This window comes from Neolamprologus multifasciatus, chromosome 9 (genome assembly GCF_963576455.1).
Source record: "Neolamprologus multifasciatus chromosome 9, fNeoMul1.2, whole genome shotgun sequence".
NCBI lineage: Eukaryota > Metazoa > Chordata > Actinopteri > Cichliformes > Cichlidae > Neolamprologus > Neolamprologus multifasciatus.
The window spans coordinates 32,036,692-32,060,076 of NC_140447.1; the positions used below are offsets into that span (position 1 = coordinate 32,036,692).

At 42.0% G+C, this 23,385-nt stretch overlaps 2 protein-coding genes across 5 annotated transcripts; both read right to left on the bottom strand.

Annotated features, from left to right (window-relative positions):
• Positions 1 to 1,781: 1,781 nt before the first annotated feature.
• LOC146511921 (uncharacterized) lies at positions 1,782 to 9,042 on the bottom strand. Of its 3 annotated transcripts, none has more exons than XM_085171783.1 (4): positions 8,696 to 9,042; positions 5,725 to 5,865; positions 3,535 to 4,131; positions 1,782 to 3,079 (listed from the first exon to the last, which is right to left on the bottom strand). In XM_085171783.1, the coding sequence occupies exons 2-4, from the start codon at positions 5,740 to 5,742 to the stop codon at positions 2,393 to 2,395; spliced, it is 1,302 nt and encodes a 433-aa protein (XP_085027909.1). In that variant the 5' UTR covers positions 5,743 to 5,865; positions 8,696 to 9,042; the 3' UTR covers positions 1,782 to 2,392. The 3 variants fall into 3 exon arrangements, with proteins under 3 accessions (XP_085027909.1, XP_085027910.1, XP_085027907.1); XM_085171784.1 differs by having other exon boundaries at positions 3,535 to 4,116; positions 5,725 to 5,830; positions 8,696 to 9,041; XM_085171781.1 differs by having other exon boundaries at positions 5,725 to 5,830; positions 8,696 to 9,040.
• Positions 9,043 to 12,439: 3,397 nt separating this feature from the next.
• Positions 12,440 to 22,136, bottom strand: LOC146511922 (uncharacterized). Of its 2 annotated transcripts, XM_085171793.1 has the most exons (4): positions 22,037 to 22,136; positions 19,992 to 20,088; positions 15,616 to 16,362; positions 12,440 to 14,253 (listed from the first exon to the last, which is right to left on the bottom strand). In XM_085171793.1, exons 2-4 carry the CDS (start codon positions 20,007 to 20,009, stop codon positions 13,837 to 13,839), a joined length of 1,182 nt encoding a protein of 393 aa, XP_085027919.1. In that variant the 5' UTR covers positions 20,010 to 20,088; positions 22,037 to 22,136; the 3' UTR covers positions 12,440 to 13,836. The 2 variants fall into 2 exon arrangements, with proteins under 2 accessions (XP_085027919.1, XP_085027918.1); XM_085171792.1 differs by lacking the exons at positions 19,992 to 20,088; positions 22,037 to 22,136 and having other exon boundaries at positions 15,616 to 18,073.
• Positions 22,137 to 23,385: the final 1,249 nt, after the last annotated feature.

The following is a 23,385-nucleotide window of genomic DNA, read 5'->3' on the forward strand; positions in this document are numbered from 1 at the left end:
AATGTATACAAAGATGTAACTGATCTCAAGTCAGCAGGTGACAGGACCACAGTAACAGAAAGCATCTTTGGACTGCAATTAAAATAGAGGCCCAAAAACTGACCCATTCTACTTTTAAATACTCTAGGAACAACAAGTAGGCCTGCAGAGCGAGAGCGAAGTGCTCTAATAGGGTGATATGGTACTACAAGGTCATTAAGATAAGATGGGGCCTGATTATTTAAGACCTTGTATGTGAGGAGCAGGATTTTGAATTCTGGATTTAACAGGAAGCCAAAACAGGAGAAATATGCTCTCTCTTTCTAGTACCTGTCAGGACTCTTGCTGCAGCATTTTGGATTAGCTGAAGGCTTTTCAGGGAGTTTTTAGTTTTCAAGCTGAGTCCTGGGATGACTTTTTAAGTAATGGTTTAACTATTTACAGCTTGAATGGCTGTGATACATAGACAATTAAGAGATCAGTGAGACATTTCTTTGATTATAGTACTATTATTACTACTACTACTACTAAATACTACTGTTTCCAAGTGGAGGAAAAATGATCATGTAATAAGGATAACATTTTTAGAATTAAAATTCAAATAAACATTAAAGGAAAAAAGGAAAAATTAAGAGAAACCTGATGTATAACAGATGAGGGTTTCCAGCAGAAATTACAGCAGCTTTCACATCAAACTTCTCAAACGTAACAGCACTGTCTGTCATGGGATTATAAGGGGCTCTGTCGACTTTCAGAAAAATCAAAGGATTGATTTTAAGTGCGCCGTATTTTCCAAACAACACGGTAATAACGACGGCCCGCTAGCATGCTCTACCAAAAATAGTGCTTTGTTGTGTATCTGACAGACGAAAGCTAAACCAGTTCCACTGAAGCTGCAGCATTTTTACAAACCAGTTCTGGTTCATCCGTTTCATTCACCAATCCGCTTTCGCTCTTCTCATTCTCCGTCGCTGCCACATGCGTACGAAAACAAATGCGTTTTAAAAGCATGCGTGTTTTACCCATATTCTATCACGATATTTCATTTTCCAATCGTTGCCCAACATTATACCGGTATCACCGAGAACGGTATGATATGGCCCAGCCCTAGTTGTGTCATTGCTCTATTATGTGTTTTATCTATTGTACAGTATCCTTGGGTGTCTTGAAAAGCACTTTATAAATAAAATATATTATCATTGTTATTATTATTATATAGCACCAAGACCATTCCTCACCCCTGCTGCACGCAGCCACGAGGAAAACACCATCCAAGAGCCACCAGACCCCCTAACCAGGTCATGACCACAACCCCCAGGTTAAGCCCTCCAGGGAAAACGTCTCTAGGGACTCTCCAGAGGCCCTACCCCCATATCAACCACAGTAGCGAAGCCAGGACCTCGGGACGGGACGACCCCCCACCCCCACTAGGTGATGGATCAAAGTAGCCCAGAGGGATTGGTGGTAGAGGCTGTATCAAGACTAATGTGATCTATTAGATGGTTTCTACATTGGTTGGAGTTAAGATTATTTATATTTTTCCAGTTCATGAGGACTGTTTTCTTGGCAACGCATAGGGCAGTAAAAACTGATGTATTTTAGAAAGTGTTCTGTATATTTTAGACAATAATTTGGGGGTTTTAAGAGTAAGAAATTGTACCACACTGATTGAGTCCGTTATTACCCTCTTAAATCCTACTACTTATTCGTGCGTCTTTCAGGATCTTACAAAGCTTCAAACAACGTGTCGACATTATCGTGACTAATTGAGGCAGCCCTAGATAGTTCAGAAGTAAACCATGTATTATCTCAACCTTTACTTCCTTTACACGTTCATGAAGGGACACAACAAAATAAAGAAGAATTCATCAACATCTAATGGAAAATTGAATACATGCACAGTATAGCAGGTTCTCTCTCAGTGCAGCCGGCTGGATGAGGTTTACTGGTCAAACCATGACAGAGAGATTCTATATTCAGGTAAGACAATCTTTAAGAAATGACAGAAAAATACAAACTGTAGGAACTACTTGTCAGTGTGGTCACATTCATCAGCAAGCAGCAGACAAGTTCAGGTTCAGTTGAGTTTACTTGTACCTGTAGGTACGTAAGCAGCTCATCCATCCTAAAATGAAAGCCCTTCAAATCAACAGACAACAGAAACAGAATGAAACACAGTGAAGGGAAAAAAGAAGAAAAATATGGAGAAAGGGCCATATATGTTTTGCTTTTTTGTTTCCCTTAATAGATAAAAGCATTCTGTTTGAAAAGTCTATTTAATGATCTGAAGCAAGTGTGGCAAACATAAAATCAGGAAGGGGGAAAATACTTTGCAGATTCCTAAATTTAACATCCAGGATTATTCACTGCAGCTCCAGAAATCAGAGCTAGCTCATCAGATCCAAGTGTGACATCAGCTGACACTCTTTACAGGAGACTCCAGCTGAACTCTGTGGAGCCTGATCTCAAGTTTTTTAAGTCTGACCCTGAAACCAGAAGAGCGTCTTTCTGTCTTTGCAGATTCATTACGATCCAGAGATTTCAGTTCTGCATGATGACGCTGATGTTTGCGCAGAGCAGATAATGAAGTGAATGCTTTTGCACATTGGTAACAGTGAAACAGTTTATTTACAGCGTGGGCTCGTTTGTGTTTGGAGTATGAAGTGAAATTCTTGAAGCTCTTGTCACACTGGTCACAGCTGAAGTTCTCTTCAATGTGTGTACGTTCATGTCTGTTACAACCAGATGAACGTGAGAAAGTTTTCTCACAGTGTCTGCACTTGTATGGTTTCTCTCCTGTGTGGACTCTTTTATGCTCTTTAAGATGATCTGCAGTGAAGAAAGATGACCCACACTGGTCACAGAGGTGGTCTTTAATCCCACTGTGACAGAGTTCATGTTTATTTAATCCACTTGGTGTGGGGAAGCCGCTCCCACATTCTTTGCAGTAGTTCATTTTGTCTCCAGTGTGTTTACGTTGATGCACTTTTAGGCTCCTTCGGTAACTGAAAGTTTTTCCACAAAGGTCACAGCGAAACTCTTTCCCACCACCACAGTGACGACACGGTTGAGAACTGGATCCATCTGTGCCGCTCTGCTTCTAAACAAAGACACAAAGACAGTGTAAGTCAGGGAATTCCTTCAACATTTTGATCCTGAACGTCGCCTGAAATAAAGAGCAGCTCTACCAGTATTTACATTTTACTGTTTACATTATAACACTCAGCTTACTGGGCAACATTAAGTCTTCATTTGTAGGTAATCTACTTAATGGGAAGATTGGTGGTTAAACCCCTGGATGCTCTACTCAGCATGCCACAAAATACTAACCCCAAGCTGCTCTCCGATGCATCTATTGGAGTGTGAATGTTAGAAATGAGAGAAGCTTTTAAAACTTTACCTTTTTCCAATATCGGGAAAGTTTCAGGAGATTTGTGTCAGATTTGACTGAATATTCTGTACATGAACTTTTCATGTCTCAAATAAGCTTTGAAATTAAACTTCATTCACATAATACTTCAAAATAACTGCAACTGTAAAAAGAAAAATACATACCTCACAGTAACTGCACTTGTAGAGTCTCTTTCTGGCGTGGATCTGTTGGTGTGATTTGAGGGAATTTGGATGTTTAAAAACTTTATCACACAGGTCACATTTATAAGGTCTCTCCTCAGTGTGGGAAAGCATGTGGCTTTGTAACTGTGCATCTGTTGTAAACAGTTTGCCACACTGATTACAGCAGTAAACATTATGTCCAGTGTGAATGCGTAGGTGAATATTTCGGTACCCTAACTGGCTGAAAGTTTTTCCACAAATGTCACAGCTGTATGCTTTAATTCCACTGTGGAGGAGTTGGTGTGTTTTTAAGCTTGAAGACTGGGTAAAAGATTTTCCACAAATGTCACAGCTGAATGCTTTAACTCCACTGTGGATGATTTTGTGTTTTTTTAAGTTTGAAGCCTGGGCAAAAGACTTTCCACACTCGTCACAGCTGTACGCTTTAACTCCACTGTGGATGAGTTGATGTTTTTTTAAGTTTCCAGATAGAGTAAAATCCTTCCCACACTCCTCACAACTGTATGTTTTCTCTTTCTTTCTTCTGTGAGGTTTGTCGTCCTCCTGAGAGCGCTGACTTCTCTCTCCATGTTGGTCCTGCAGTGACAGAGATACAAACAGAGTGTGAGCAATCTGATGCGACTTAATTTCTCAATGGTGCAACAAAAAACAAAAATCCTAGGCCGCACCGGTGACACCAGGCGTTCGATTCCTGTAATCCTACGTGTGTAAATTTGAAATTGTCGGTTAGTAGCTTGAATAAAGTGACAGATTCATTAAATCCTGAATTGTCTGTGAAGGTTCTCAGTCATCCAGGTCATCGTAGTCTAAGGAGCTTGCAAAGAAAAGCGTCTGGACTTCTTTAAGTTACTTGAAGACGTTTCACCTTCATCCGAGAAGCTTCTTCAGTTCTAAGGTCAAATGGTGGAGAGTCCCAGATATAAACCTAGTGGGAGTGTCCCCCCACAGAGGGACAAAAGGACCCCCTGATGATCCTCTAATCGCCTGAGTCAAGGTGTGAAACTGGGTGTGGGTCCCAATCAGCCAGAGTTTCGGGTAAGTTCATTGTGAAACCTGGCCCCACCTTATCATGCGAATTCCTGAGGTCAGATGGCCCAGGATGTGAGTGGACGTTAAGGCGTCTGGGGAGGGATCTCAAAACTGGATTATAGATGGCAGACAGTTGGTGTCATAAACCACCGCCTCTGTTCAAAGATGGTCGCTCACAGTGGACATAGATGCTTCTTTCACTCCTCTTTCAAACCATCTGTCCTCTCTGTCCAAAATGTGAACATTGGCATCCTCGAAAGAGTGACCTTTGACCTTTAGATGCAGATGGATGCTGAGTCTTGTCCTGTGGAGGTGGCTCTTCTGTGTTGTGCCATGCGCTTGTGAAGTGGCTGTTTGGTCTCTCCGATGTAGAGGTCTGGGCATTCCTCGCTGCACTGTACAGCAAACACCACATTGTTAAGTCTGTGTTTTGGAGTTTTGTCTTTCGGGTGAACCAGTTTCTGTCTGAGTGTGTTGCTGGGTCTGAAATGCACCGGGATGTCATGCTTGGAGAAAACCCTCCTGAGTTTTTCTGATACACCGGCTACATAGGGGATGACAATAAGCCCCAAGAAAACAACCTAAATTTTATCACCAAAAAAAGTACAGTGTGCAATGGCAACAACACTCATGGTTTAGTGTTATTAACCATGATAATAGCACTTTGTACAAAAGACAATCTATGTCGACCTGATGAGAGCAGTTGAAAATCATGAAAGAGACGATGATCTGAACACAACAGGACAGAAGTTTCCTTCCTCAGCACCTGCCTGTTATAGACGTCCACAAGCTGGAGCTGAGACCTCCCTGAAATCTGACCAGCCACTTTAACCAGGTTGCTTAGTCTGGTCTTGTTATTACCATAGATGTCAGCAAACACATTGTAGGTGTGTTATCACCACCTTCTGGTGATAGAAATATTGATCACAGGAGAAAAACTGTTTACTGTGTGATCAATTCTGAGTCCAACTGATGATGTTGTTGTTTCAATGTGTGCTGATAAAATATGATCTTTGTTTTTTTTTGTGAACGTAGCTTCTGCATGTATTGAGGAGCCCAGGATGGAAAAGATAAAGCTGCTGTTAACAACCAGCTGTGCACACAGTTTCAATAACAGTGTAACTGAGATATTTTTCTCACCTTCTGTGTTGAAGTCATGGTTTCCTCTGTAGTGGCTGAGCTGAGTCCAAATGGCTGAAACTGTTCCTCTGCTGCTCCACCAGACTCTTCTCCTCCTGTTACTCAGCTGGGACACAAAAAGTATAGATATGTATTTTATCCCTGACAAGAAGAAGCAGAGCAAATAAACATTACTACACTCAGTGACAACAATACCTATGAAGCTTCAAGGTGAAACCCCAGAAGCAACCAGGGCAACATGGCCAAAAATATTTATCACTATATATATTTGAAAATTTGCAGCAACGATATAACTGATGCGAGACAAAATACTTTACCACTCCACAACTTTATTAGTGCAAAAAATCCCATCAATTTACTTTCACCTAAACAAGCAGCTGCTTTTAATGTGCATTACAGGTGTATAAACAGTTAACAGTGCAAATGCAAATTCCTTGCTGACAGTTTAACCAACAGGCATTTCCAGAGGGCTGACGAATCCTGAGCATAACCATGTATAATATCCACAACACTTCAATAGAGTTGCAACATAAAACTGAATGGTGCCGCTGGATCATTCTCTGCTTTGAACCCCAACGAGGCAGGAGACGGTCAGGAAACCACTACATCAAGACAGCTCCTTACAAACCAGAACCAGCTTCATCCTGATCAGGTCTGCACACTGTTAGACCTCTGCCTTACCACCACATATTTTAAATACAACGAGGGTTTCTACAGACACAAACATGGATGTGCTGTGAGCTCCCCAGTGTGTCCCATTGTAGCCAAACTTTACATGGAGGAAGTGGAAAGAAAGGCTCTTGGTTCTTTAACAGAGACAGCACCGACCCACATGATAGAGTCAAACAGGGTCTCACAATGGTTTCACTCAGGATCTGCTGACACACACATTTTTCCACACATTGGCTCTTTTGATGAGATCAATGGTCAACAGTCAGTCGACAACCCTTTCAAGGTACAACCCCCACAAGGGTTTAAATGCCTGGGACTCTGCACCATTTAGTTTCAGAACTGAAAAAGGCATTTTTGGATGAGAGGTGAAACGTTTAAAAAAGCTTACAGAAGTCCAGTCACTTTCTTTCTAAGATCTTAGACTCAGAACAAAAGCTGTCCAGCTTTGTGTGTCTGTCAAAATGCTTTTTACAAATCCTGCTGGAATCAGTTACAGCTGCAGTCAAAGCAAGATGGAAATAATGAAGAAGGAAAGTTCAAATCTACTCAGACTAAATGTCTTCAGTCAGTGTGTCAGCCTCCAGTTAACAACAGTGGTGAGAAACTGCACTACTGAACCTCCACTGACTGAGTAACTGCAGTTTGGTGCTTCATTATAACTTCATGGCAGTTTCTTGATGCATTCTCAGTCATCCAGGAAAATAAATCTCCAAAAGTTGATTCTGTTCATCTGGACGTAGCGTTTTCTGGGAGAAACGTGGACAGGGAGGAACGCTGGTTTGAGCGTGGAGTCAAGGAGGCCATTTACCTGAAAAGGGAAAGACCATCTCTGAATCGAGGAGGGGGCCTAAGGGTACATCTTTCGCCATCATACAATGCTGTGATTGCAGCCATTCCCCAACTCTCTGTGAATGGTACTCATGGCCATTGATCAATGGTCATGAGAATTTGCATAATTATGATTAAGGAACTGACCTCCCAGCCCATTGTTCCTTCAGTGGGCTGGTTTCAGTCATTATGCAAATGTACTGTTTGTTTAACCTGCAGTCAGCTGAGACTGAAGACGTCACCTGATGATGACGAAACGTTTCTCCCAGAAAACGCTACGTCCAGATGAACAGAATCAACTTTTGAAGATTCATTCATGGCAGTTTGTACACAAACTGGGGAAAAGATCTGAAAAACTGAAGATGAGGGTCAGATTTGGACAGCAGCTCACCATGTTCATAAAGAACCCATTTCTCATCTCAAAGGAAGTCACACAGCACTTCAAGGAGGCAAATACCGGGCCTCTCCAGATGCAACGGGTTGATCTCCAAGCAGATGTGGCCCTGAGAGAGCAGTTTGGAAGAACAACCTGCCACTTTCTGGCTCCAAATGGTCTCTGAGACAGCTTTCCCAAATCTGAGGAAAGTAGCCCTGCACATGTTGACCACGTTTGGCTCCACATACAGCTGTGAGGCAGCTTTCTCCACAATGAACATAATAAACACTAAATATTGTCCACGGCTCACCAATGAGCACCTACACATGTGTATGGCGCTGACAGCATTCCAGCCCACATTTAAAATCCTGGTAGGACAAAAGCTCAAGTCTCTCACTGAACAACAGAAAGTGGGAAGTGAAATATAAGGGGAAAGAAAGAGAAACTGTACAATTGTTAAGAATTTTAATGTCATTTGTTGAAAAATTTATTGAGACTCTTAAAAGATGTGAAAGGTAAAGAAAAAGGGAAACTCAAACTGCTGCTACTTTTTCTGAAATTAAGCATTTTAAGATTTTTTATTTTCTCCAATTCATTTTAAACTGAAATCCTATATCTAATGTAGGTCTACTGTGTGTTTCAGTGTTCACAATCATTTAAAAAAATGTTTTTAACTTGTATTTTCATTTATTTGACAGTCTATTGTTCAGATATCGAGATATTGATTAAAAAAAATAGGCTGCTTCTGTATCACAATCATAACGCAAGTTAGACATTATGATGTCCCGGACCTCTGCTTGGGAAGATTTTCTCTAACAGGACATCCTCAAAATTTAGCTGAATGCCTCTGCTGTAGAGGTTTGGTGCATGCAGAAAAACAGCTGCAGGGACAATGAAAAGACTTTTCTGCTCCAACTTCTCCCAGCATGCTGAGCTAATGATTAGTTGGTGTTTTTCTCCAAACACTCTCTCACTCTTCTCTCAACGTGTTCACAATAAACTGTGAACAGACACCGAGGAGAGCAGCAGAAGACCTCATTCAGGAGCTAAACTCAACATGAACTGAACTCACAGTAAAGTTAGCTCGGTGCTTACCTTTAGATGAGCCCACAAACCGAGAGAAACTCCGTGATGAAGCCGGAACTCTTTCCAAACACCGGAAACAGATCAGGGAGCAGAGACCCACGTGGTTCACGCTGATCGCAGCTACGATCCAGGAGACAAGGGTGGGCAGATCGATGCAGATATCGATCAGGACGTTGGTAGTGGTTTATGATCGATGCTTTAGTTTGTTTCTCTCCTCTAAGTTCACTACTTTACTCCCGTTTCATGAAAAAGCAGCTCTCTCTGCTCGACTCCTCTCCTGCGCACACACTTTGCTCCGCCCCCTTCTTCCTGCTCTGCTGTGATTCGATGCTGTTTGGACACGTGACTCGAAAAAGAGGCCGAGCCTATGTTTTTTTTTTTTTTTAAATGAACTTTATTTGTCAACAACAATATAAACATATAAGGCACCATTATTTATCCATGCATCTAAATATATACGGTTGAGCATCACAACAAGAGAAAAAACAAAAGAAAGAAAGAAAAATGCAGAATGTGAGAACATAGACACAAACAGTGTGAACAGAAAGGGAAATCATGATCCACATCTCAGATAGAGAGGAGGCCTCCTTTTAACATAAATAGAACTTATTGAATAGAAATATAAGTTTAGGGGCTTTCTTGTCATTTACATGTTTCAGCGACTTACTCGAGAGTTTAAAATCATTCAGCCATCTGTTTACACATCGTTTAGCTTTGAAATGTCTGCATTTGTGATTAAAACATTTCCCAGTAACAAGACAGTCCCAATCACCAAGTCTAAATTTGGGTTCTCAGCAACCATCCCAAATGTAACTACAGTCAAATGTGGTAACTGAATTCCCCTGGACTGTAGCCAGCTCCACATGTCAGTCCAAAAGGAGTGCACTGATTCACAGTAGAAAAACAAGTGATCCAAACTTTCAATGTCATTTTCAGAGAATCCACAGGTGTTCGCATGTGGGTAAAATTTCAGTTAATTTGTTGGGTTAATCTCATTTATGACTTTAAAATTAACCTGTTTTGCTTTACTGGGAAGGGGAAGTAAAATACACTTTCTTCGTATCAGTTTAACTTCCATAGCCTCAAATTCTTTTAGAATATAATTTCCTTTAACCAGGTTACGGAAATGTTATCAAAAACATTTCTGATCTCTCGAAACCTGCTGTCACCAAAGTCAACACCAGCTGTGCAGAGCTGTCTCAGTCCAGGAGGAATTTTAGAGTGTACAATGTCTTCTTTAATCGTTGATTTCAGAGGGACTGGGATGGCTTTTGTTAGTGTTTTATAACTCTTAGCAGCACCTTACGTCAAACTTACGTCTCATGTTAATAAAACCCCATTTCAGGGCGTTATTTGCTGTCCATACACAAATGTCAAGTTAGGTAAGGGTTAAAAGATCAAGATTGGATATTAAAAAGAAATCTCCCACTCGCCCCTGCGGGCGATCAATCCTCCAAGCTCGGTCCTCTACCAGAGGCCTGGGAGCTTGAGGGTCCTGCAGTATCTTAGCTGTTCCTAGGACTGCGCTCTTCTGGACAGAGATCTCCGATGTTGTTCCCGGGATCTGCTGGAGCCACTCGCCTAGCTTGGGAGTCACCGCACCTAGTGCGCCGATTACCACGGGGACCACCGTCACCTTCACCCTCCACATCCTCTCGAGCTCTTCTCTGAGCCCTTGGTATTTCTCCAGCTTCTCGTGTTCCTTCTTCCTGATGTTGCTGTCATTCGGAACCGCTACATCGATCACTACGGCTGTCTTCTTCTGTTTGTCTACCACCACTATGTCCGGTTGGTTAGCCACCACCATTTTGTCCGTCTGTATCTGGAAGTCCCACAGGATCTTAGCTCGGTCATTCACCCTTGGGGTAATCTCCAATTTTGACCTCGGGACTTCCAGGTTATACTCTGCACAGATGTTCCTGTACACCAGGGGTTCTCAAATGTTTGGCGCAGAGCCATTGCAGGGAGGGCGCGGCATGAAAAGAAAAAAGAAAGAACTGTTGGACACTGCTAGCATCATTGACAGGTTTTTGATGGGGCTCCCACACAAACGCAAAGCAGGAGATGAAGCATCGCTGAATATGTTTCCAGACTAGAAAATATGGTGAAGCAAATCTTCCCTTTGGCTTCACCTGCACAAGTGCTGAGGTAGGTCTCCCTGCAGGATTAGTTTTCCCTGCATTGGGAGCAGCGCTGGGCTGTTCAAATCACAGACAAACAGGATCCCACAGCTGTTTATGTTGTTGAACCCATTTTGCACAGAGAGACATTTTTTGAAAAATGAATTGATAGCAATGTTGAATATTATTACACAGGAAAAAAACAGCTACACGTAAAATAATCACAGCGTGATGCCTCTGCCTTTGTAAATAGCGGGACAGTAACTGTGTGTATGTAAGCTTCTAAAACCTGAAGATAGTCAGAACATTTTTCTTGTAAAACAAAGGAGCAAAAAACGTTTGGGAACCACTGGAGTAAGGTGAATGTCTGTGAGCACACTGATGTAACATCACTTAAAAAAGATTTGGACACAAGACAGATACAGGGACACAAACATGAGGACACTAATCACATCACACAGAGACAGATTGGAGGAGAAAAGAAACAAACAAACCAGAAAACAAGAATTAGAAGAATCGCAGTGGCACAGGAAAATAACAGGACATACATCTCTTGTACTTTCAAAGAAATAACAAACAAGTCCAGAACAAAACTGAAAATACTGAGTGAAAGATCAGGACAAACATACAGTAACAGACAACAGAGCGTCAATCATTCAATAAAAGTGAACTACGAGGCTAAAGAAAACAAACTTAAGTTTACAGGAGCAAAACTGGAGCTTTAAAAGCATTTTAACAAACTAAAAACTTTTATTATGATGGTCCAGCCATGAGTGACACCCTGATGAAAGCCTGTATGAAGCTGATGTTAAACATGAACCTCCTCATATATCTTGGTCCCCCCCCCCCACCCCCGTTGTCAGACCTAAATCCTCCTTAAATAGACACAGACCATACTACCAATTCAATTTAAGAGATCCCCCCTAAATAGTTCGCCTACAAATCAACATACAGTGAAATACTGCACACATTTTAACACACTCCACATACATCTGACTACAAAACTAACGCCAATCAAATAACATACAAGAAAATTTAATCAAATCAAACTTTTTTTGTTTGTTTTTGCTTTTCAATTTATTATTTTTTATTGACATTTAACCTTTTGTATTACCTGTATTGTTTATTTTAACCACTGTGTACACAACCATTCATACACACATTCACACACTGGTGATGGCAGCTACATTGTAGCCACAGCCACCCTGAGGCGCACTGACAGAGGCGAGGCTGCTGGACACTGGCGCCACCGGGCCCTCTGACCACCACCAGCAGTAGGCAACGGGTGAAGTATCTTGCTCAAGGACACAACGACCAAGACTGTCCAAGCCGGGGCTCGAACCGGCAACCTTCCAATTATAAGGCGAACTCCCAACTCTTGAGCCACGATCGCCGAAATAAACGTTACTTTCTTACTAAAGCTTCAGCCCGCTCACACCCTCGGCTCTCATCTAATGGTTTACCCCACAGCAGGGATATTTATAATTGAGCTAATTGTTATATTATAGCTGTTTGTCATATTTTGCGACTTTGTACTATATTGTATTATTTAATCCATTTTAGTCAATTATTGTTCTTACTGTGTTGCAGCAAAAGGGATGAATAAAGTAGTCTGAGAATACAAGAAGCGAAATCGTGGCTCAAACCTTTTATTTTCACACCAAACTGTTTTCATAAGATAAACTTCATACACGGTTTAACATTTGCAGGATTTTCACAAAATTATCGTTGAGCATTTGTATTTATATAGCACATTTAATCATAACAGCAACGTTGACCAAAGTGCTGTACAGACATAAAAAGTAACTCGTGCCAAATAACTTATAAAGTTGTGAAATAGATTCAGTAAACAGAAACAGGAAAGGAAAAATCAACATGCCGCAGCTGAAGATCTAAAAATCTTTTTTCATGGTCTTGAAAATCAAACAGTTACAACAACGACATCTTCATCACCATCAGTTTTAAGAAGAAGAGCACCGGTTAACCTTTCAGTTTTTGTCTTCAGCTGGAGAATCCAGTTTTTAAAAACAGCGGCGTGTACAGAGCATCGACCAGCGGTCGCTGATGAGTAACAGGCCGGCACCTCCACAAAGCTCCTTCCAATCTCATTTGCAGACACAAACAATATTCCAAGCAGCGCCTTTTACAGTGTTTTTTGAACCGTGAAGCCATGTTGTCAGATGCTGATATGGATAGTTTAAGAAATGCACACAAATCTTTATACACTAAAAAAGGGGGAAAAGTTTGAGGGAACAATTTACAAGTTTCTACACAAACGATTCAGTGCTTCTTTCTGGGCTGCTTGTGTCCCACTAACTAAACTGACTTTTATAGCACTGGTTTAACTGCAGAAAAGATTCATTATTATTTAACAAAGTCACCAAGTACTGAGCCATGGCTGACTAACAACATCCATCCATCTTCTGCTTATCCGGGGCCGGGTCGCGGGGGCAGCAGCCTAAGCAAAGAGGCCCAGACCTCCCTCTCCCCAGCCACCTCCTCCAGCTTATCCGGGGGAACACCAAGGCGTTCCCAGGCCAGCCGAGAGATATAATTTCTCCAGCGTGTCCTGGGTCTGCCTCGGGTCCTCCTCCTGGTGGGACATGCCTGGAAAACCTTGCCTAGGAGGCGCCCAGGGGGCATCCTTGTCAGATGCCCGAACCACCTCAGCTGGCTCCTTTCGATGTGGAGCAGCAGCAGCTCTACTCTGAGCCCCTCCCGAATGGCCGAATTTCTCACCCTATCTCTAAGGGAGAGGCCAGCCACCCTTCGGAGGAAGCTCATTTCCGCCGCTTGTATCCGCGATCTCGTCCTTTCGGTCACTACCCACAGCTCGTGGCCATAGGTGAGAGTAGGGACGTAGATCAACCGGTAAATTGAGAGCTTCGCTTTTACGCTCAGCTCCCTCTTCACCACGACGGACCGGCGCAGCGTCCGCATCACTGCAGCCGCAGCACCAATCCGTCTGTCGATCTCGCGCTCCCTTCTCCCATCACTCGCGAACAAGACCCCGAGATACATGTCCACACTTTATAATGACCTGTGACTGCTGCTGTCGTTCACGTCAACGTGTTTACATTCGTGACGGTAACGATTAATCGAGTGCGTGAAGCTTTTCTCACAATGTCTGCACTTGTATGGTTTCTCTCCTGTGTGGATTCGTTCATGCTTCTTCAGGTCACTTGCAGTGATGAAGGATGACCCGCACTGGTCACAGAGGTGCTTCCTAACCCCACTGTGGATCAGTTCATGGCGCTTTAATGCACTTGGCATGGGGAAGCTTTTCCCACACTCTCTGCAGTAGCTCAGTTTGAGTCCAGTGTGTCTGCGCTGATGCAGTTTCAGGCCCGATTTCTTCTTGAAAGTATTTCCACAAACGTCACATCGAAACGCTTTCCCAGCTCCGCAGTGATGACAGGGTTCAGGACCGGATCCACTGGGTTCACTCTGCAAAAGACACAGTGACAGCGTACGTCACACCTCTGGAAATAAAGAATATAAACCACTGTAATACTCATTCAGAGAAAGCAAAGTTTGAAATGCATCTGTGTTTGAGGACAGGAAAAATCCTTCACTGCTCCCAACTCTCTGTAAATGAAATCTGAGCTACAGAACAATACAACAATACTCGAACTGTTGTCTCAGTCACACCTCACAGATCAGTGTTGGTTAAATGGCAATATGCATTTCTCTATAAATATATAGTTTAAATAAGCTCATTCATCATTTTTTTCTTAAATGTAATGCAGCATACATTCAGTCAACATTACAAAATGGCAAACTGGCTTTACAGCGAATGACTTTGAGAGCAGCAGTGTCAGTGAAGGTGTCAAAACCCTGCAGATAAATACGGAGATATCCAAGTGACATTTTCAGGTCTGAAAAAATAGATTGACTAAAATCAGTTCTTCTTCAGCATGATTTTTTTCTATAGCCAAATTTGTGCATCAGTATGAAGGGATACAAGATACAGTTACAGCGAAGTTGCACCAACTTAATTTCTATGACGCAAAAGAACAGAAACCAGCATTGGATGATTGATCTGTTTCATCAGGAAAAACTTTGGAACTAAAGTTTGTGCTCATGGATTGTATGCAATTCAGAGACCTGTGACCGGTCAGTGCAATATTAAACTGTTGAACAGATTTTCAGAAGATCTCAGTTCAGTTTCCAGCTATTGTAAAATCAAGTTGAGAGCACAAAATTACTTTTTAAACATTTATTTTTGCTAAAGCGATTTGATGTTTTTCAGCTATAAATTAAACCAACCCATGTCCTTTACTGCTATATTGAAAAATTTGTTTAGTTCAGCTCAAGTCAAGATCTAAAAACAGCGCAGTGTTTCATAACGTAGGACACTGGATGCACAGGCAAAATCAGAGGTAAGACCAGTTTAAATGAATGGGATTTTTCTGGCTTTATTCTATAGGGTAAAGTGAAGAGTTGAACCCAGGCCGGCTGCTCTCAGCCATGCGGTCGCCTCCTCATCCCAAACAAACAGAAATTATTTATTTGACTAAAATTCAACTTGAACACTTTTTTTGTTGGTTAAAGATGTAGAGTGTGAACTAGGGCAAAAAATATTTAAGACCCAACTTAAGTCAAGGTTGTGAAAAGTTTCACGAACCTGTGGAAGGATCATTAATGGTTTCAGCTGCATGCTGGGAGAGACGGACAATCAAAAACACCCAGCAGTCGAGGCCCAATTCCAACCACATGACATTATGTCACCGACCACGGCCACCAAACATTTGCAAACATGCTAACAAAATTTAACGAGCATAGAAATGTGAAAATATAAATACATACCTCACAGTAAGTGCACTTTCTGGTGTGGATCTGTTGGTGCACTTTCAGGTAATCTGGATCTTTATAAGCCTTATCACACAGGTCACATTTATAAGGTCTCTCCTCAGTGTGGGTAAATTTGTGAATGTGTAAGTTGTAGTATGTGACAAAGCGTTTCCCACACTGGTCACAGCAGTACACATTATGTCCGGTGTGAATGCGTTGGTGTTTATTTAAGGTCCCCATCTGCCTGAAGGTCTTTCCACACATGTCACAGCTGTACGCCTTAACCGCAGAGTGGGTGAGTTGATGACTCTTTAACGTATACCTGCGAGCAAAGGTTCTTCCACACTGATCGCAGCTGTACGGTTTCACTCCGCTGTGGAGGAGCTTATGATTTTCCAAGCTCTGTTTCTTTGTAAAACACTTCCCGCACCGATCACAGCTGTATGCTTTAAGTCCGCTGTGGATGAGTTGATGATTTTTTAGGTCACTCTTCTGAGTAAAAGACTTTCCACACAAGTTGCATCTGAACGCTTTCACTCCGCTGTGGATGAGTCGGTGTCTTGTCAAATTTCCAGCCTTGGAAAAATACTTCCCACAAAACTCACACCTGAACGGACTCTCCCCGGTGTGGATGATTTGATGTCTTTTTAGGAAAATCTTCGCAGTAAAAGGCTTCCCGCACTCATCGCATCTGTATATTTTGTCGTCCTGTTTTCTGTGAGCTTCATCACCCTCCTGAGGGCTTCTTGGTGCCTGTTGGTCCTGCAGAGACAGAGATACAAACAGAGGCAGTGAAAGGACAAACATAGAGAGACTGTGTTGTTGTTTATTGTACACTGTACTACTTTTATTCTTTATAATGCTGCCATAACACAAAAGTTTGCCTTAGTGGGATCAATAAAGTTTCTATTTATTTATATATCTACTGTATTGACAACATCACAGCTTGGACAACCTTGAATGACGAGTTTGGTTAAAAAGTTTTTGCCTGAAGGAGGCAAAAGCCTGCTGTGCCCACACTCTCACTCTGCAGGAACAGGCAATCTTGTGCCGACCAGCTTCCTGGTCACAACTGACCATTGTAGTCTGTTTAAAGTCTAAATCATCATCAGCCAAAGCAGCCAGCCCCTGACCAGTCGCTCTGAGGCCAAACTGGTTCTTCAGCACATTAAAGTGGCCTCCTTCGATCCACATCAACATGCATCCTGGGGTAAGAGACCCACTAAGGATGCTGTTGCTACAGCACACACTACACTGAGTCATCTGGTGCAAAGCGAGAACTACACGTGGGTCTTCTTCATCTTCAACACCACCCTCCAGACATCCTTACAAACAAGCAGCACCACCAAGGCTTCTCCACCCCATCTGCATCTGGATAAAAGACTTTCTTAAAAACTGTTCGACTCAGCACCGGTGTTGAGGTTAAGTTCTTTCTTTGGTGTATCTGGTAGCTGGTTTATTGTCACCTTAATGCTCAGTGTTGCCAGTAGTCTGTAGTAACAAATAAGCTGCCATTAGAGCAAACATATTACAGCAGCAGTGGTTCAACTTATGTAAACTCAAAAATATCTAAGATAGACCGACACATCCATCTGTGCGTGTACATGTCCATAATATATATTAATTTAAATTACGTAAGTATCACCTTGGTTCAAACACACAGAGAACTCATAATAAACACAGTGGTAGTGTAGTACTACAAGCAGACATTCCCCGGCTCGAACCATCATTAAAAGGACTTTGGCGCCATCGTGTGGCTGAATAAAATTACTACACTATGGCGGTAGCAGCACATGCCTTCAATCACTATGTGAAAATGTGCAGCTACAACTCACTAGAAAGTAATTCAAGCTGCGGCAAACAAACAGATTTAAGGTCATTTACTCAGCACTCAAAACAGGAATGCACCTTACACGATGAGGTGATAACAAGCTGACCTGGAAGTCCTATCTTTCCCTCTGGAGTAGCAGCGCAAACTCATGCCTACATCATTTCCCTTAACCTCATTGGGGCTGCCACAAACGATTATTTTGATAGTAGACTAGTCACCGATTATTTTTGCGATTAGTCGACTAATCAGATCATCATCCACTGGACGTAAAAGTACAGCTTATTGCACCAGCAGCATCTGCTCTTATATAACTATCATTAGCTTACAGCTTTAAGTGTTTAAGGTCTGTGCTAACTAAAAATAAAGACAAGATGATAGTTTATTAAATTTTAATGAAATTTGCAGATTGTTTCGGTGAAGTTTAATAAACTCCTTGCTATCTAAAATATAACAGGACACCGGAGTAAATTCTCAGCATCTCACACTTCTGATAATCAGCTGTCTGCTTGACGTTTATTCAGCTGTGTAAAAACTATAACTTTAATCTCAGCCAAACCGATTTACTCAGGAACAAATAAAATACTAAAAAAAAGCCAAACAATAACATTTTTAAGTTCTCTAGGTGACTTATATATCATGTTTAACCTGAGTAGCGAAAGACGGCGGTGGGTTTGAAAACGGTTTGGCAATTAATTTTACCTGTCAGAGTATGTTTGTAGCTTATATTCACAAAGGTAGGACGGTTCGCCACAGAATTTCGTGTTGTGCGCATGCGTAGAAACAACGGGTTTGTCAGGTACGATGGATTGCCAGAACACCGGGAGTCCGGTGCCCCCGGCTAGCTATCGAGCTAGTGGCTAACAGACGTCTCCGAAAACGTCGGAGCGCTTTTGAAAATATGTGGTGTCTTGATAAACTGAGCAGATATTTGAGGTTTACACAGCTACATTCTCGCCTGAAAATATGTTAAACGTTTATTTTGTGACCCAGAAAGAATAATAAGAGTAATATTAAAACTAACTAGCTGCCGCCATTGTTGTAAACTGAGCTGGGCTGCGCTATGAATTCTGGGACACAGCTTCTTCTTCTTCTTCGGGGTTTAACGGCAGCTGGCATCCTTGTACATGCAGTGCTGCCATCTTCTGTTCCAGTCCGTTATTACACTCTTAAATCCTACTACTTATTCCTGCGTCTTTTGTGATCTTACAAAGCTTCAAACGACGCATCAACGATTTTGATAGTCGACGTAATCGTGACTAGTCGACTAATCGTGGCAGCCCTAAACACTAAGCTAACACACTGAGAACGGTAATGAAAGTTTATCAGGTCTGTACATTTTTATGTTTTCTAATGTAGTTTTCCATACATTGTTTTTTTTAAATCCTAAATTTAGGTGTTTAGTCAGAAATCTGTAATATTCTAATTCTGTTGGAAAATAACAGGTTAAGTAGGAAGTCTGGGGTCAGTAAATCCTGGTGGACTGACAGTCTCAGCTGTACTAACAAATATTACCAAACTAACATGTTTAAAGTGTTAGTTATACATTAGTTTTTTTTTTAAACTTGAGAATGAACTTATACAAAATGCAGCAAGATATTTAAAAAACAGTTTAATTGGTTATAAAATACACTTTAAATACACGACGTCAGACCCAATGACACATTCATGCTTTTAAGCGTCTCTTTATTCAGTACGGTTGCTGGATACACAGAGCTGCAGGACCTAGCACCATGTTTAAGTTGGCAGGGCATGAAACTGCAGGCCCCGCCCCCGCACTATATTGGATTCATATCGGTATCGGCAGATATCCAAATTTATGATGTTGGTATTGGACATGAAAAAGTGGTATCGTGCCGTTTCTAGTTTCAATTTAAAGATCACAAATAGTTCTTTCAAACTCTATTATGATTTATACATTTACATTTTGATCATCTGGCTCTCCTGCCCTCCCACTGTTCACTCCTCACTCACCCCAAGTCTCGTGTCCTGAGCTGAAGTCAGGGCCCTCACACAGGAAAAGATCAGTCATGTGATTCATTCCTGTCTCTGGACAACGAGCCAGCTAACGTCACACGTTTGCTCTGAGAAACACTTTGATTCTCACATCGTATGAGAGTCTGATGTTAGATCCACTAACACAAATGTTTTATTCCCCATTTGTTACCAGGTGCTGATAGTGTTCAGATATAGGACAACATGTAATGAGGTCGACTTAAAATCCTCTCAAAGTACCATTTTTACAACTTGATAATAAGAAATGACAACAACACACAGACTCATCAGTCAGTGACAGGTTTGCACCGATGGGGGGAAAAAAGCACTCGCAGAGATTTGTTTCATGTGAAGGTAAAAATTCACATTGTGTCCAAAACGATTCCATCCAGCGTAACAGAGATGAGACAGTTCTGGGAAATTCACATGCAGAATAAACAGATGGAGCATCTAACAGTAAACAGCTGCATATAACAGAACACTACAGGGTAGCTTCTGTGCTGTGACCATAATAAGACCAGCAGCAGCTGATGAAGCACAAACTCTGTAACGGGGACGTTTTCCTCACCGTCTGTGCCGAGCTCATCGTTTCCTCTGTAGCGGCTGAGCCGAGTCCAAACTGTTCCTCCGCTGCTCCGTCAGACTCTTCTCCTCCTGCTGATCAGCTGGGGCACAAAAACAGAACAACAAATAAACATAATTCGTTTCTTCAGTTGTTCCTGTGACTTTAAAGCCACAATAATCCAAAGACTGAGCTTCAAAGCCTTAAATTCTCCTCCTTCAGCAGAAGACCTGACAATGAGTCGTGTTTTTAATATTTTATGCAGCACTGATTTATCTGCCTACAATCAGTGAACATACGCAGGTCTGCTGTTGAGTTTCTCCTGCTGTAACGTTAAAGGACAGTGTAGCTGACTGTGCAGGTGCCTGTAAAAAATGTCAAAACAACCTTTTGCCATCTGCACAGATGGAGCAGAGTCCATACAGATGAACCTGAGGCAGCTCCACACATCAGACACGACCTCCGTGTTTGCTTTACTTACAAAAACACTGTGAAATAAATCAAACGTCATTACAGCGTTTTTTCCTTTTTTTGTCCAGGATGATTTTAGTTTTGAGTTGTATTCAAGTGCTAAAGCATGAAGTGCCAGGAGCTGATAATCGAACAGCTGTTCCTGTTTCCACCTGTCGGCACAGGTGGAAACAGTGCGCACAATCTTCATTCAAGCAGAAGTACAGATGTTACTGCAGCACTCGAGTCAAAAAGTCTCTGAAATGCCTAAAAGTAAAAAAGCAGCTCGTTGAAGATGTTTCTGTGCAAACATAACTCAGATTAACTTAATTATACTTCATTTTTTTGTAACATCTGTTATGTAAAACACAAGCAGCTGTTTAAGTTCGTCTACAGTGGAGATGCTGACTCTCCACATCTAAACAGAAAATTAAATAAATGTTTGTCTGTTTCATCTGCGTCGTTTACATCAGTCCTGAGTGAAAAATGCTTCCACGCCACGTTTGTCTTTTATTCTTTTAGTGTGGTCGCTCCCTCTGTGAGGTCGGCGAGGCACAGTGAGGTGAGACGGTACCACAGAGGATTAATCACAGATCACGGCTCACTCCACTGCAGTTAATCTGATACGTCATTACATTTGTTTTCATGATCAACACATTTGGAGAACTGCAGGCATGCTGCATATACGTGTAATATATCCAAAGAAATACTCACAGGATAACACGTATGTACTAAATGTATATGCAGCAGGCTCGTCCTCTTTAACATTAAAAACGTGTCACAGCAGAGTTTTTAAGAATGTGTTCAGAGTAAGTTTACGTTTATATTTGTGGTCATTCACGACGTTCCTGCGCCTTCCCATGAAACGTCACCGTTCAATACATTCAGACTAAAGAAAGTTATTATTAGCCATCAATAAACAGCTTAAAAACCTCACATGCAACGATGCACTGCTCATTTACCACCAGACAGCAGAAGCAGCTGTGCTGTGTTATTAACGCTGAAATCCTGAATAAAGACAGCACTGAATGCATCGCTGATTTTTTCAGCGGTTAAATAATTATTTTTTAACCAGGCGGATTTTTTTCTCCATCCTTTCATCCGACCGTTGTCCATTTTATCCCATTAGGGTCCTACTAAAACCATTTGGCCGACGAGGGGCTTTGTTGTCCCGTATAAAGAACTCAGGTATGTCCGGAGCAGTTATAAGTCTAGCTGGACAGCTGGGGCTTTGTTTTTGTTTAGCCCTCACATTCACGCTGATGGGCCTCAAATCAGATTCTGAACAGGCATCTGCGCGGACACCCATACTGCAGTGGCAGCTTCGTTAATGTCACCAGTTAAACTCTCATTTTTCCTTCTCATGAACGACACTGCTGCAGGCTGTCGGGTGAAATAAAGAAATCTGCATTTAAAGATGGAAAGTTCCCCGAGTTTTGTTTTCCGGTTTCCTTATTTTCCGGTTTGTCGGGACCTCCGACACATCAGTTTGACATCATCAGCAGTCAACAGCGGAAGCACCGCGGAGAGCAGCAGAAGACCTCCTCAGGAGCTAAACCCAAGATTAACTGAGCTCCGATTAAAGTTAGCTCGGTGCTTACCTTTAGATGAAACCGAGAGAAACTCCTAGCCGATGCAGCCGGACGTCTCCTTTCCCCTCATCTTCCGGTTTTCTGGCGGGTGTCAAACAGTAAAAGGTGCTTTACCGCCACCTGCTGGTGTGGAGAAACTGACCTCTGTGAGGTTTTCAGTCAGCTTCCTTCCTCCAGCCTCATATTTCTGACAGTGTAACAGAACTGGTTTCATTCACTCCACGATGATCTCATTTTTAACATCTCTGTTCTGAACTATGTTTTTTTAAAACCAGTGTGTCATCATGTGACAGTCTCCTCTCTTCTCAATTCTCCAGTTTTCCTTTAAATCGTATAAAACCATCCTTTTTTCAGGTTCTGCATTATTAAGCTCTGGATTTCTGTTCCCCTTCAGTGGACACGTTTTGGTGATTTCTCTGGATTTTTTTTTCTTTTACTCTAAAATGATATTTTAACAGGGTCAAAGTCAGGGTAATAGACATACAGCAACATGAATTAGCAATTTTGGTGACTTAGAAAGTTGTCAGTGAACTGAACTTCATAGCATGGCCTCCTAACTTCTTGTGAGTGATTATGAGCAACCACAGCTGCTGACTTCTCTGAGGCCAGTTAAATAGGGCTCATTAGACACAAACGCTACAATGGGAAAGTCAAAGTAGCTCAGCATAGATCTGATAAAGCGAATTATTGATTTGAACAAGTCAGGAAAGTCACTTGGGGCCATTTCAAAGCAGCTGCATGTCCCAAGAGCAACAGTGCAAACAATTGTTTGTAAGTATAAAGTGCATGGCACTGTTTTGTCACTGGCACAATCAGGAAGAAAACGCAAGCTATCACCTGCTGCTGAGAGAAAATTGGTCAGGAGTGTGAAGAGTCAACCGAGAATCACCAAAAAGCAGATCTGCCAAGAACTAGAAGCTGCTGGAACACAGGTGTTATTGTCCACAGTCAAACGTGTTTTGCATCTCCATGGACTGAGAGCCTGCCGTGCAAGAAGGAAGCCCTCGCTCCAAAAGCGGCACCTTAAGGCTCGACTGAAGTTTGCTGCTGATCACATGGACAAAGATAAGACCTTCTGGAGGAAAGTTCTGTGGTCAGACGAAACAAAAATTGAGCTTTTTGACCACAATGCCGAGCAATATGTTTGGAGGAGAAAAGGTGAGGCCTTTAACCCCAAGAACACCATGCCTACAATCAAGCATGGTGGTGGGAGTATTATGCTGTGGGGCTGTTTTGCTGCCAATGGAACTGGTGCTTTACAGAGAGTAAATGGGATAATGAAGAAGGAGGATTACCTTCAAATTCTTCAACATAACCTAAAATCATCAGGTTGGGTCTTGGGCACAGTTGGGTGCTCC

Excerpts from the sequence above, each read along its gene's own strand:
- LOC146511921 (XM_085171783.1), bottom strand. Across the intron at positions 3,080-3,534 it reads ACAAGTGCAGTTACTGTGAG|AAGCAGAGCGGCACAGATGG; the intron begins GTATGTATTTTT and ends GTCTTTGTTTAG.
- LOC146511922 (XM_085171792.1), bottom strand. The coding sequence starts at position 16,407 with ATGTTTGTCCTTTCACTGCCTCTGTTTGTATCTCTGTCTCTGCAGGAC. Across the intron at positions 14,254-15,615 it reads GAAAGTGCACTTACTGTGAG|AGTGAACCCAGTGGATCCGG; the intron begins GTATGTATTTAT and ends TGTCTTTTGCAG.